This window comes from Serinus canaria, chromosome 12, assembly GCF_022539315.1.
Source record: "Serinus canaria isolate serCan28SL12 chromosome 12, serCan2020, whole genome shotgun sequence".
Classification (NCBI taxonomy): domain Eukaryota; kingdom Metazoa; phylum Chordata; class Aves; order Passeriformes; family Fringillidae; genus Serinus; species Serinus canaria.
This window is the reverse complement of record NC_066326.1, coordinates 13,185,291-13,200,733: the sequence shown is the minus strand read 5'-3', so window position 1 is coordinate 13,200,733 and position 15,443 is coordinate 13,185,291. Positions and strand designations below refer to the sequence as shown.

Here is a 15,443-nt window from a genome sequence, read left to right as displayed (position 1 = left end):
TCTTTTTCTTTAAACTGATCTTTCAGTGTTATATGTCTTGCCGTGACATTTTTTCTCTACTAGTTGGGTTGAAATGCCCTTTTCTGTTTTGCAGTTCTTTTGGAGTTTTTAGCCAGTTGTGAAGACTGAAATAGCACCTGACAAAGGCACTGCCTCCCCTGCTGCTTCCCACCACACAGGGCTTCATTTTCTTCTTACAAATTAATTGTCTTGTCTTCTTGTGTGGAACAGTTTTTAACAAGTCTAATAGTAATACTGAGTGATAAAATGCATTTATACTTCAATGAGCTAATGATTAGAATCTACCACCTTTTAGAGGTGTGTACTGTCAAAGCTAATTTCAGAAAAAATTCTTTTTATTATTCCAAAAACCTACTGGGAAAATAGTTGGAAGTTATATAAAATTACTATACAAAGTGGAAAGGAAAATATGAAGCATATCTCTAAATAAAAACACAAACAAAATTATTTGATTGAGTAAGTAGCCAAAAATGTATCAAAATGTGATGCCTTTGCATTATTATTGTACTAACACATCCTTAGTTTAGTGTTACTTGAAGAGTCAGAAAAATTGACTGGGAATTATTTTGTTAATTGGTGTATGTGATCATTTAAGCCTAAGAAGTTGGTCTGAAGTATTCAGAAATCCTTAATCACAGACAGGTCTGTTGTAACATTCTGACAAACGAAACCTTCCTGTTCATGTTTCAGCATTTCAGGGAACACCTTGACAAACTTTTTGCAAAAGGAATTGGAATGCTGGACATTGCTTTAAATGAAGCTTTCAACATGCTCAATGAAGTAAGTTCAGGCTTTTCAGATCCTTTTTGTTTTTCACCTCCTTCTTGTCTTCCCTTTTTTCAACTGATTTCATATTCCTGAAAATGTTTTAAAATGTTTCCTGAAGTATAGTCATGCATTTTGTGGAAAAAATACTGAAGTGTGTTAGTCTGCTGGAAGATGAAAAAAAGTCATCTAAACTAAATAGCAAAATGTCTTTTGATTGAAGGATGTACCTTGGAAATAAGAGCTCAAACCCAAATATTCTCAAAACAAGTTTGACTTTGACAAGTGTGCCTGCCTTTATGCTGTGTGATCCTGGATTAATTAATGGTTCTAATTCCTGTGTATTCATCTTGAAGGGCAATATTGATTGATTCTTTTCCAGGCATAAAATCCTAAAATGAAAAAAGCAGGATCTTCTTCCACCCACTGCTCATGTGTTCAGTCAGACAGTGTGGAACTAATGCCTTCGTGTGGTGCATGCCAAAAATGACACTGGGAAAAGGTGCATGAAGTAAAGGACACTGCAGGCTGCTTGTAGAGGTTTTATTAACAATTGTGGGCACCAAATAGAGTACTGGGAACCAGAAAAACAGTAGGAATGCCTCAGTGCAGGAGATGTTCCGTGCTAGTCCTCCAAATCTATGTAAATAGAAAAAAAATCACCTTGCAGGAAGTGAAGACCTGACACAAGATCTGTTTTGCTTTGGTTTAAAATCTGTGAGGTAACTGAAGTTATAATGATAAATGTGGTATAAAAACCTCATTAGATAATCTGATAGCTCTGAGACTGCAGAGATCTGGCATCCCACGTGCTGAACTGCACCCATGATGTAAGATCATGATGGACTCTGCTCCATGGATGTTCAGATCTCTTCAAGGTGCTCTATTTATTGCTCCTATTTATACTTTTAGATGAAGTTTCAATTAGGTTCAATCCTTCTTGCATATAAACTTCCAGAAATCCCAGCATAAAAATATTTTCCATTTTATACAGGCATATGTGCAGTGTCTCTGGGAAATTCAATGAAAGCCACCAAGGCCAGAGGAAAAGCTAAATCTCCCCTTAGCAGAGTACAGCAAACCATTTCCCACTTTGGCTACAGGATGTGACCTGTATGTGCCAGAAGCCTATTTGAATTATAGGTTAACAATGGATGCCTTTTCTTCATTAAAAAAAGTGAAAAAGTGGGTGAATGGGGAGGGGGAAGGAGTGGGTGGTGGTATAGTAAAGAAAAAAAATAGAGAAAGCTGTGTGTTACACACATAGTCTCTAAAGACTCTGGTTGGATTTTAAAATGGTTCAGGGGTTACACTAATTAAACTCAGTCAATTTTGCCTTGCAATTACCTTTCAATATTTGCTACGGTTGTCAAGACTTGAAGATGTTTGCTACTGATACCTTTGAGAAGCATGTTTAAAAATCCACTTCCAAATTCTTTCCAATTGTCAATTTATGCAGTGTACATTGTAGAGAGGAAGAATGCAGAAGTGCTTGGTACAGTAGTTAGACAACTGCTATGTCATGTGACAACTGCAATTATCTCTTTTGGTGACAAATGTGCTCTTTGAAGTGATTACCTTTAAAAAAATCATAACCAATTAAATAAAATTCTGTGACATTTCAAAGACTGTTAATCACAACCAACTGCTGTAAATGTCAGGATGCATTGAAATTTTTGCTGCTAACTGATGAATCACTGAGTTAATTGTAGTTCATCATAAGCCCCTTGTCATTGTTATTATTATGGAAAACACTTTCATCACTCTTGCTATTCAATAAAATTAAAAGTTTTAGACAAATATGAGAAGATATTACTCATCAAAGTATTTGAATTTAATCTCATTCTTCAAAATATTCAGATAACTGTGTAGAATAATACAGATGCATACATAGTGGTGTTTTAAAATAAATGTACAAAGGCATTTCCCCTTCATTAATTTCTCTTTTCAGATACCTTGTCACTTTTAAAATATGTTGTCCATGTGAGGAAGATATCCCTGGACAAAGTAACTTCACCTTTATGAGAAAATAATGGCTGTAAGATCATGAAGGAATCCCACTTAAATAATTCTGGTTCTGGTTAAGACTGGAAAACCTGTCCTGGTGGGAGAATTTTAAGGAGTGACTGCCTTGCAAATTACAAAGAGGCAGAGATCACAATCCAGCTAACCCTGCAAATCCACATTAGCTGCCCTTTAAGCAGAGTGCACTGATTGCTGGGGTTCCTGCTGGATGAAAAGGAAGCTGCTGTTGAGCAGAGATGCAGGTGTGCCAGAAATGGCTGTTGAGTGTGGCTGTGGTTACTCAGACACAGAAACGGGGAGGCAGGAAAGGCAGAGCACGTCTGGGACCCACCACCCACCGTTTTCTACTGCAGGCATTTCTACCAAGATGAAATTTTGAGGATAACTTTTTCAGGAAAAGTGGGTTTTAGAGTTTGGAAAACAGTGAATATGTAAAGGCAAACAGACTGTGGAAAGCTTAAAAGACAGAGCTGTTGGTAGGCCAAATCAAACCAGAATACTCTGAATTATTTTTCATGACTGCAGGAGCAGTCAGAGTCCCTGCAAGGTAATTCACTTATGAATATAGAAACAGCTTTTTAAATTGAACCACCCTGTTCTGGGGCACAGCAAGGCTGGGGAGGTGGGACAAAGTAATTCTTGCTTGGCTTTCTCAGCATCAAGAGAGGGAGATAGGATGGGGCCTTGCCTGACTTCAAATGTGATAATGTACATAAAAACTACAAGAAAGTAATTGTAATATCCCATTTATTGTTTTCACAGATTTTTTAAAAGTGTTCACACACAGAAATTAAAAATAAAAAACATTTAAAACTTTGCTATTTTTTTTGTCCTAAAAGATGGATGTTTCACCAAAGTTCCTTGAATACATAAGGTAATATACAGACAAATAAGAACTTATTCTGCAACCAAAGCAGATGGAGACACATGGATTCAGACTCAGAGCACCAACTCCAGAATGAAGAGCTCAAAGCTCATATCATGACAAAGTGTTTGCTCTTTGACAGGAGAAAATCCCATTTGTATAAGGATAAAGCTTCCTTTGCCTCTGCCAGAGGATTGCTGGTTGCTGTCTGAGTACCTGTACTCAAGTACTGCACTTCAGCTGCCTGCATTAGTTTTATGTATTCATTTTGGTAACAGGAGAATCTCAGAGTATATAAATATGAACTGGGTCCTCCCAGATAAATATTTAAAGGAAAATAGCATATGGCATGTAATCCTGAGTGAATATGAATGAATGCCATATGAATAGTCAAATGTCTCTCAGGAGTTGTGTACCTCCTGTACTTCTCAGAAAAATCACCATTCATTACTTCTTTTCATGTTCTTTTAAAATGATATTTAAATCAAAGCAAACCCTATGGATGCATCAATACTCATCATCTATCAAAACCAGGGGAATGCCATTTTAATTTTGGGTAGTGCTACATTTATATATATGTTTCTTATTTTTCAATTCACCAAGAACATAAATCTGTGATAAAATGTTTTCAGCCTGAAAATATTCTGCACTTCTTCTAAGGATGCTAGAGATGTGACAAAATCCATGTGTGACCCTGCCTGTATCATGGAACAGGGATGTGCTGCTCCTGATGGTTGTTTCCTTTTGCAGTTCAATCACACAGGACAAGGAAGCATTTGCAGCCAGGCCATCATGCTGATCACTGATGGAGCTGTGGACACATATGATACCATATTTGCAAAATACAACTGGCCAGACAGAAAAGTAAGTGTGTTATCACCTTTGCTGAATGGGAAACCCAAAGCTTCACATCCAATCTAAAGAGTGTATCTATTGAAAAGTCAGTAACAATCATTCAAATTATCTATAAATGATTTTGGATCACTAATTAAAAAATAAAAAAAGATGCTTATATGGTATTGCCTGAGGATAGAGATGGCCTTTTACTGTTGTAATGGACTTAGGTTAATAAGATATAAAGGCACTGTTTCCCTCCAGGTTATATTTCTGAGCATTATATAATCCTTCTCCTGAGACACTTCATTAAGTATGAAAAAAATTTTCTTTTTTCTCCCAAACTACACATTAATAATTCAATGCTTTTTCAAGCTAAAGATGGGTATGTACTATGGACAGCAAGTGGCTTACTATGAAAGGAGAAAGAGCAGATGTTGTAATCAGTATTTTTCATTTCTTGATTTGGCAGAGTGAGGGATAGAGCTGACAGTTGGAAAGATTTTGTTAAAAATGTATTTGGCTCTATTGATCTCTATAAAGAAACTTGCCCAGAGTTAAATTACCTTATCACATAGCAAGTGGAAATTTCACACTAGGGCAGAAATGCTTTACCTGAGGAGGAAGCTCTAGTGGGCCTTGTTTCTCTATGTGAAATAATTTTCTTCTACATTTTATCTTCAGCTACAGCAAGTTTTGGGAGTATTTTAGGAAGTTTTTGTAGTTCTTTGCCATGTTATGTGCCTGTGGAAGCAGCAACCCCATGGCTGGAAGTGCAGTTTGAGCAAGGGATTGATTCATGTGACTGTGCTGCATGGGGTTCTGCATTCTGTGGAAAAAAAATACCTGTTTTAATATTCAGCTTTCAGTCATGTTTCTCTTCTATAAAATTCTGTTTGTTTTCTGAGTGACTTCTATCTCTGTTTTATGCAAATATAATATCATTCCACTGCAAAGAAGGCCTACAAGCTAAAGGTTTTGTGGCCAGTCCTTCCTCTCTTACTCAGTGGGATGCCATCTAATTGAAGTTGTTAAGCCTCAGATATTCCATGAGAACCTTTTACTTTATCTACCAAAAACCGGTGTTGAAGGAGATTCTCAGAGTCCCTCAGAAGGATGTGCCTCTGGTGCTGCAAATTCTTGTTCTTTGGAGTTGGTTCCTCTCTTAAGAAGAAGAGACTCTGGGGAAACTCTTATCATAGGAAATCAGCAAGGAAAGAATTCTCTGAAAGAGTCGGCTAAGTATTTTCACAAAAACATGTGTTGTGTATCTTTCATGTGCTAATCCACAGCTCTCTCTGAGATAACTCTGCTCAGCACAGCTGCTGCAAAAAGCAGCAGGAGAGGTTTCCACTGGGAATTCTCCTGCAAAGGCCCAGCATCAAGAGTCCTGCCTTGTTCAGCAAGGACATGATGTCTGGGGAGCAGCTTTTAGTTAATATTCAACTCAATATTCTACTCAACTCTTCTGAAAATATTTAATGTATTAACACAGCCTTGTAAATTGTGTTTTAAGAAACATGGAAAAAAAATCAAATCTTTTTTCCTCTTTTTAGCCTGAAATGTTTCAGCATGAAAAATGTAAAAGATTTCCATATGTAGGCTTTAATGCATTAGAGCTTTGAATGCCTTTGCTGGATTTGTTATTCTGGAAAGGAAGGCTATTGAAAATGCAATATCCTACACATTTGCAGTGTCAGTGTGCCTGGAAATTATGCATGCCATGCACTTGAAATTCACAGCCTTTGCATTACACCCTCTTTATTCTCTCCAGAGCTGGTTTTTATATTTATAAATCTCACCTTTGAACTTGATGGTTTGGTTTTTTTAATGTACATGGTTTTCTCTACTATCTATGTATTGGCCTGCCATCTTTCTTGTAATTTATGTTTTTCCTGCCTTGTGATCCTGGGGTGGAAAAGGCAATAGCTCTAATTGAAGTAAATGCTGAAGTTTTTGTTTATCTCAGTTACCTGGTTAGCAAAGTACCAGTTTCAGTTAGAGTTGATCTAATGTTAGATAACAGCAAATAGTTTATAATTAGTTGCAGCAAAGGCATTTTGTTCTCTTATAGAAAGGAAAGAAATCTTTATACAACTGTGAAGGCTTTAAGAGTTTGTCAGTGAGAATCTCTAAGAATGGAGAGTGAATATAAACTTGCAGGACATAAACACCAATTCATGTTTTCTTCCTTTTCCCAAACCATTTATATCTTTTCAAAAGATAGCCTTAAAAAAACTATGTCTATATATATATAGATATATATATACATATATACCATGTAAACAGGGAAAACAGCACTTTATCACATATTATTGGAGATCTATTCTGCCTAACAACTGATTAAAAATCATCTTCCTTCTAATAATGCATTACAATAAAACTGTGTTGCAATTATTAGGAAAGGGAATAAAATGGCTCCAGTTAAATCCCCAAAGTAGCTTAAATTAGGCAATTGAGTTTTTTGAAGGAAATCAGCCTGATTTTCTGTATTAACTAGGAAATTATGACCATCAAAAGACTTTTAAAAATCATCATCTGGACTGTTTCCCTGAAAGAAGGAATGCTTTCATTTTACTGGGTTTTTTATGAGTCTCTGTCTTCCTCAGCAAAACGGAAAAAAACCCAGAAATATTTCCCCATGTTTACTTAGTATCTTCTGCTACTTTAAATGTAAATCTAGTAGATGCTATTTTTATAACACACTATATTTTATTTATATGACTAGTTGTTAACATCTATTTCCTTCTTTTTATGAGGCCATAGGTGCAGTCTTACGGAGCTGATTCTCACACATTAGAAATGAGTTTGTGCTATATACATAATTTTTCTCATTCATGAAACTTACATTCAGTACTTTCCAATTTCTGTGATTCATTCAAGGCAACTCTGCCACGTCAAGTACCAAAATGGGAATAATTAATCCACAAGAGTAAATAAATCTACACAACTCATATAAAAACCCAGCTTTTCATCATGTAGCAGAAATAGATATTTAAAAGGAATTGTACCAAGGAAATGTTTGTTTACAATCAGAGCCATAATATAGTTGCAATAATTTTATTTTTTAAGATGTCCTATTTCAGGAGAAAGCCTTTTAAGTCTCAGAATATCTTTTTGATGTCAGTTGTACCAGAATCACGCTTTTATTCTGTTACTGCTCCTGCTATGAGATCCAAATGCATTATCAGAAACCAAGCAAAATACTGCACTTGGGTATTTCTCTAGGTCCCTTATTCTAATTCAAAAGGATGAAAGGCCATGGGTAGGGGAGGCAGGCAGACAGATAGATGTGACTACATGGAAAGTCATTGCTTCAGGTCTGCTCTCAGAGGATAGTACCACTAATGATCTTTTCTTAAATAAAACTGTCCTGCTTTCTTTCTAGTGGAAAAATCCAGCAATGAATAACAGAAAATTCCATGAGGATTAATCTTGTAAATGTTGCTGAAATGCCTTAGCACATAAAAAAATGGAATTATGATGAGATTAGAGATATTAACTGAGCCTCAAGCTTTGTCAGGTTCTCAGCTGAAAGCCATTTTAATCACTAATTGAAAATTAGTAAACTTGGAACAAAAAGCATCTACTTCAATATTATCAAATACATTCTGTCATTTTAAATACAGCAAGATGGTTCTCAGAATCTTGTGATGTTGCAAAGGAAAATAATGCAGTAAATGCTCTTCCATGAATTTGCACAACATTTGCATGAGTGTGTAAGGGAACAGTTTTAAACCCTATTAACTCACAACTCCATGAAGTCTCGTGATGTTTTTTCTCTACTGGCTAAAATGACTCAGTGCTTGCAGATTTGAGGGTCCTTTCCTCTCCTCCATTTCCAATTGTTTTTATGGGGCTGTCAAGGTCTGTACTTCTACAAACCCATCTACTCCTTGTTTTGGAGAAGCCCAAAAGCATTTCTTCTATAAACATGACTGAGAGCAGAGTTTAAAATCTCACTGAGATCAAGGGGAAATCAGTATTTCAGTTTGGGTGCACACTTTTAGTGCTCTTTTTGGGTCAATGCAGCACTCAGCTGGCCAAGGGAGGTGTCAGCTTTGTGACCTTTCACGACTGATGGCAACCAGGAAGAGATGCTCTGCTCCCTTGGCCTGAGAGGTCTTTGTTTCATGGTATTGTACCATATGTAAAACCTGGAAAAGAAAGCAAAAGAATCATTAGATCATTTGAACTTTATCCTCCCCTCTGGGTGTGTCTTTGAGTCTGAAAAGCATTTGCTGTCATAATTATGTGGAACAGCTATATGCTATGGTAAATATATGCAAAACCAGAAGCACTAATTCCTTACTAAGTCAAGTCAAATGGAAACCAAAATCCCACCTAAAGTTTCCTCATTTTCTAGAATCAAATACAGATAGGGAATCTGGGATAAAAATACCTCTGGATCCAGTTCCCTTGTTATTCTGCAGCCTTTCTTTTTCTGGGCAAGTCACAGGGAACAGAACCTCATCTGTCTGTCTCCTATTATTCTGAGGCTCTGGGTAGAATTAATTTTGTATGGCACAGAAATATTTTCTTTATGCTTAGGAACCATTACAACAGGGCAGAGATTTAAGATGGTTTCTATCAGTGCTAAGACTTCAAGTAGGGAGAATATAAAGCATAACTGCAATAACATCTTTATTCCAACTGCTAAATGATTATGGTGTAGAAAGACCTAACAGCCAGTGCTGCCCATGTCTGAATGGAACTGTTGAAATTACAATATAAACAGTTCCATGACTTTTAGCTGTTTATACCTACTCTTACATCTGCTTTATAGGAAAATTTCACAGTCTGGCAGGTCTCTGGATCTATATACAGTACTTAAAATTATAATTGAATCCAGAGAGCAACACCTTGAAATTTGCTGGATTTAGATTTGGTTTCATAATGGAATACTAGATTTGCAGCTGTAATAATCAGTTATTAGCTCCTTAATTAGGTGGGACTTTCATGCATTCCTTTAGAGGATCAGTACATTTAATAATACATGGCTTTCTTAAATATTTAAGAAAAGACTTGGTCATTCCTGGTGAGAACTGGTCACTTGGTCACTACAGCTCTTGACATCAATCCAGTCATTTATATTAGTAAGTAATTATATTAGTAACTTCACTGATATTAGAGATCTATGAAATAAATATGTACATTTAATTGTTCTGCCTTTTTAGGTTTTTTTGCTAGAAACCTATTTAGTGAGTTCATTTATTGATCCACAAGCTATTGGCTTCAGTTGCTGTATATACAAAATAAATGTCTGAGCTTTGGGCATATGTAAAAATCCTCAGACATTTAATTTCTGCCACAGGACAGGAGAGCAGGCTTTCCTTATCCTCCTTGAGCAAAGGAAGATGAAAATATGGCATGGAAACTCTCCTGAAGAGATTACTGGGTGCTGTGAGAACAGGCTGCACAGCAGATTGTGGCTGTGTCGTGGCGCTGCAGCGGTGGCAAATCCTCCTTCTCTTCATGTCTGCCATCCACAGGTTCCAACCCTTCCTGCAGAGCCTTAACCAAGTCTGCAGCTTAGGAATGAGGCAAAGTTGGCAACATGGAGCATTCACAGAGCAAACTGAGTGTCTCATGTGCAGTCCTGTCTGGATGCTATTAAACTGAGTTTCTTTCTGAAAAGGCTGACGTACTTTGGAGGCAGATGCCATTACTGCTACACAAACCTGGTGCTTTATTACTGCTTATCTCAAGAGCAAAAGAAGGTCCAGACACTTTATAGGCCTTTCAAGCTATGATGTAACATATTAATTACTTACCTTTTTAGGCTCTCCTGTAGTATGATAAAAGATGGGGTATGAGATCAAGCAGAAGTTTTTGATTTCAGGATAAAAAGAAACAGCTCATCATAGCTAGATTCCTGCCCCAAGTGAGATTTCATTTTGAGAAAAAAAAAGTTTAAAAAAGGTTTTATTTTGCCTTATTACTTCTCCTCTTAGAGAGAAAAATAGGTGGTAGGTCCTCTTTCAGTGATTTTTTTTTTTTTGTCAAAACTACCATAATGGTTTCTACAAATTTGTCCCTAGTGTTTTTACTTGAATTCTTTTATGTGACACTCAGAGTAGTTAAGACCTCTTTTTCAGTCACTTGTCAATTTAATTTGCCACGAAGAAACTTCCCCTGCAGTGTTTAAATTGAAACAAAGGGAGAGATGTTTTTTGTGAAGATAAAGGTAATTAAATATTATCCTCAGGGTATATATGGATTGCCTGAGGAAGGATTACTGCTTCTTGTATACAGTCACTGGTTGGCTAGAATTATGGAGGAGCTAATGCTTTCTGAATGTTTGAAGGCTTTCAGATGGAATGATAATTTATACCCATTGAAAATGTATATTCAAAGGGCCCTTACTGTGCTAATATTTGTAATATAATCAGAAATAGATACAAAAGTGAATTAGCCATGAGTCATACAGAACACCTTATAAATAAGGGACAGTCTACATGGAGAATAATCCACAATTTGAAATAGATTATCCAAAGTACTCTTTGGGAACTCATGAGTATCAGTAACACAAAAATGATTCCTTTTCCTTGTAAAAATGAAGATAACTTTTATGTAGTATATAGACACAGATCCAAAATTTGAGATAAAATAGATGTTCATAAAATGTGCCTAGATGACTACAAGTAATCACTATTTGCCTCTGGCATGAAACTCCTTGTGGCCAAAATGTTTGGCTGATGGCCATTATTAACAAGAGAGACCAAAACATAAGAAGTAAATATCATAATAGGAAGCTGATATATTATGGATTCTGTTTACTAAACAAACCCCAAACAACCAAACCTTCTCCTGATAATTTATGTGCTGTAAGGTATTAGATTTTCAAATTTATCATGCCAGAAGCAAGGCAGTTAAAGTGAGCATGATAATTGCACAAATATGCCCATTTTGTTCTTACCTCTATTCCTGAGGTAATGTTTTTTGTGAATATATGTGTCATCTGCTTAAGGAAATGGTGAGATCATTTATTTCTTGAAGTTCTTTAACAGCATAATAAAAACTGTACTTTAGTTTGTGTGGTTTAAACTGAGAAATGCTGCAGTTATCCTAAAAGCCAGGATTCAGTTTATAGACTGTTTCTAATTCTCTTTATAATGTATGCATCTTCTTAAACATCACAGGCAGAAAAGAGATGTTGAAGCTTGTCAGAGCTGTTCTATTTTAGATGAGTATCAAGAGTCTCTGTAAAATATCAAGAATGTCTATTGTTGGTTGTGAGTGACCCACCACCACTGCATATATAAAATCCATTTGGTTGCACTGGACAATAAAGGAATATTAGAGTACTCCAAACAATTATTTTGGATTAATAAAGTAAAAAGAAAAAAAGTATAGATAGTAAAAAAAAAGTCAAGGTTGTGTTGGATTGAATGTCTTCCTAAATTTCCTGTTCAGAGTTTGCCTTTTAGAAAGAGTTGAAATAATGTGATTTTATATAAAATATTACATTACAGCCAAGAGTCATGGTGAAAACTAAGTTGGTGCAGGAGATAAAACTAGGGTTATGTTCACTCATCTCTGGTTCCTCCACTAATAGCTTGAAATTAGGATATAATAGATCTGCAAACTTGCTCAATGGGTATTTTCTGATCTGTAGAGCAGAAGTTACAAAGTGAAAATTTTCACTGACTTCACAAACAGGGAAGAGTGAAAAATTCACATGTATTTTTGGAGTAAGTTTTTAAAAGCTGTATTTATGATGTCCTGTCATAACCCCCTTTTTTTTTTTTTTTAATGTAAGATTAAGCTTGAGTCAAAACCAGAATTGTGTAGTGGACAAGCACTTTAATAGGATTAAAGATATTTTGATGCTTAAGAGGAATGGCCTCAGTTTGATGCAGGAGTGTGAGTAGAGGAGACAGTGCAGTCATGAGGCTTGAAGAGGAAAATAGATTATTGCATCTTCTCCTGACCAACAGGTCAGATTCCTTGCTAGTTCTGGTGAGGTACAGCAATTCCAACAGCCTGTAAGCAGCTGGTAAGTACCCTGGAAACCACATCAAAAAATAACTGTTTTCAGATCTTTTCTTCTGAGTTCTGAATTATATTTCTACCTTGTTTGTGTGATCCATTCTTAGTTCGCTCCTGTATCATTTTTCCCTAAATGAAATCTTCATACACCCCTATTTTCTGTAACTCTCACTGTATTCAAATAAGCCATAGTGTGTTGTTTCATTACAGAGGGAAACTTTAACTTCTGTTGGATATTTACATTAAGCTGAGAAGGTTGGTAAATTGCATGTTTAAATATCAAATCTCAGGAGATGTTTGGAAAGGGAATGTTACAAAGAGAGGAAGTTAAATGTTTGGTATAGTATTCTCTTGCTGGCATCCCATTACATACAGCAAATGGTATTTCTTGCTCATTTTACTCTGAGAGGCCAAATTCTGCTGGTTTGGAAGTACAACAGACGTTGTTTATATGAAATTATTATTCATATATACCATTTTCCCAGAGTACCTCTGTTATCCTTCGTGGTGTCTGGCTGTGGAACAATCCCTCAATGCATGCACATATATCAAGGCAGTAGGAGAGATCCATTCCATGCAGGGGCTCATGGATGTCTAGTTCAGTATTCATTTCAGTGAAATGCTTACATATGTGAGTTATTACATCCCTGCTAACCAAAGCAGGGGATTCAGGCATACATTAAAGCGCTTTACTGAATTAGGAGCTAAACAAGTTATCCAAACAATCCCATCTTTAGAACTCTGTTGTGGGTCTGCTGATTCTTTCTGAGTGGTTGAATCTTTAACTTTGTTAGTGGTTAGGCATTTTACAGAATATCCATTTAAGGAGCACTGTTTGTTTATCTCACAGGATTTATACCTACTTTTTCTAAACTGGCATAACAGCATTAACTCCATTCTGAGACTTCTGCAAAACATGGTAGCCTATGTAGACTTAACTTTTGTCTTCTTTTCCCATGTGCAGACATCTGCTGCAAAACTGATAAAAACCTATTCTTTTCTAGGAGGTTCTAAATTCCATCATCCCATGATGCTCCCTACCACCCTTACCATAATTGTCTCTGTGCAGAACTGACAGAATGGGATTTGCACATCTGAATAAATACATTCTCCTTCTGTGAAGTACCATTTGTGCACTGACTTCTCTTAAGATTTCAGTTCAGTCACAGAGATTTCCTCTTACAAGTTCTTGAGAGCTTTTTGCTGGATCTTGAAGCTGAGTTCAGGGCATTGTCAGAAGACAGAAGTCTTTATTCTGCCATCTTACATCATTAGACGTATCTTGAGAAAACATGAAGGATTTTTAATCATCCAGGACTTGTTATTGAAGAAGGCTTTAAAATCCATTGTAGCAGTAAAGTGAATATGCCAATGACTGCTGTACAGCGTGTTACTATGAAAACAGGAGCAGCTATAAATATTTATAAAACATTTTAAAATGGGTATTATATGGAGGTTCATAAAATAGAACACCTACAAAGTCTGGACAATTGAAGACAGAATCCACTTAAGGGTTTGTTTTCCTGGAAAAATGTTTCCTTCTCAAATTGTACAGTCAAGCTCCTTAGCTCTCATGCTAAGGAGATCTGGAAATATTCAGCAACTTCTGGTTTCATTTTCATGTTCACATCACCTATTTTAAAAAAAAGCAGGAACAAATTATCCTTGTGTGAGGAAAAATGCCACAGACACCCTTAGAAAGATGACTACTCTCTGTTGTCATGATGCCCAAAGGAAAATTTGGAAGTTTGCATGAATGGAGACAACAGACAAATATTCTAGGCAAGCTGGGCAATCCTCTTGGCAAGAATAAAATATGATTGTGTTGTAAAAAAAAGTAATTTTTCCAAGAGTTTTAAATCTAATTATTCAGTATTTCAGCCTCTGATGAAAAAGAATTCTTTGGGGTTTTAATAATGTCTAAGGTAGCATTAGGTATTGTCTATTTCTGTGCTTTTTAGCTGGTTTAATAATACAGGGTAGTAGTACAACCACAAAGGAGATTTCCTAAGAATAAAAAGCAAAAGATAGAACAATACTGGCCTTTCAATGAATCATATTTCAGTCTAAATCTAACTATTGCTAAAAAAAAAAAAAATCCTTGGCATTTTGTCTATTCTATTAACTTAATCTCTGAGAGTGCAATTTGCTCATCTTTTGAGTAAGAAATGGTTGAATCTTTCATAAAATGCAAGTTTTGTCCAAATACTGAAACATCTGTGGTAGGGATGGGTGAAAACTGTAAACATTTGCTTTGGCTAGGTTTGCATCACGTTAGGGGGTGAGTGAGTTTTCATAAAATATTCATGCTACCAAGTTTTATAGGCACAAAAATTCATGGAAAATGAATTTCATCCTGTGTGCAAAAGTGACTCTGGTTAGACTGTCTTTCTGTCCATCCATTTCTTGTCACTTGCAATTGAAAAACAGCCCCTCATCAGTCCCCAGTTTGTGGCAGCACCACCAGTGAAACCTTTTTGCAGTTATACTGCTGGCAATTCTGAGTGGGAACCACAGAATCTGTCTAGGGAATACAGTTAGCCTGAGATTCCCATTGTTTTCCAGTGTAGAATGGTTGGTGTTGTATAAACAGCCCACCTTTCAGAAATTATTCTGGGCTTTTACTGAGACCAGGTTCTTTTCTCCTCGCTGTCCCACTGCCTCTGTCCCTGTGCTGTGGATCAGCAGGGTCACACCTCGTCATTCAGGCAGGGAATCACCAGGATATCAAATTGTCTCCCAAATTGTCTCCTCGCAGCTTGGGTGGGTTCTGCTCCCCAGAGGCATTCAGAGTGCTCTCAGTACAGTGTTTCTGTCTCTGCTGGGCCCTTTTCTGGGACAGTACCTGAGCTGGGTGTGCCTTGCTGTACCAGCAGATCCTGCCCTGGGCTGTGCTGTCCTGGGAGCTCTGGCAGCACTCACTGCCCCAGGCTGGATCCAT

The 15,443-nt window shown here is 36.6% G+C and overlaps 1 protein-coding gene across 1 annotated transcript in view; it reads left to right on the top strand.

The window, feature by feature from the left end:
• The window catches only part of CACNA2D3 (calcium voltage-gated channel auxiliary subunit alpha2delta 3), a 378,074-nt gene that overhangs the window by 184,066 nt on the left and 178,565 nt on the right, over positions 1-15,443 (top strand). Inside the window, exons 10-11 of the mRNA XM_009091048.4 lie at positions 712-801; positions 4,427-4,540. Of these exons, the coding sequence (XP_009089296.1) occupies positions 712-801; positions 4,427-4,540 (204 nt within the window). The remainder of the gene's footprint in view (positions 1-711; positions 802-4,426; positions 4,541-15,443) is intronic.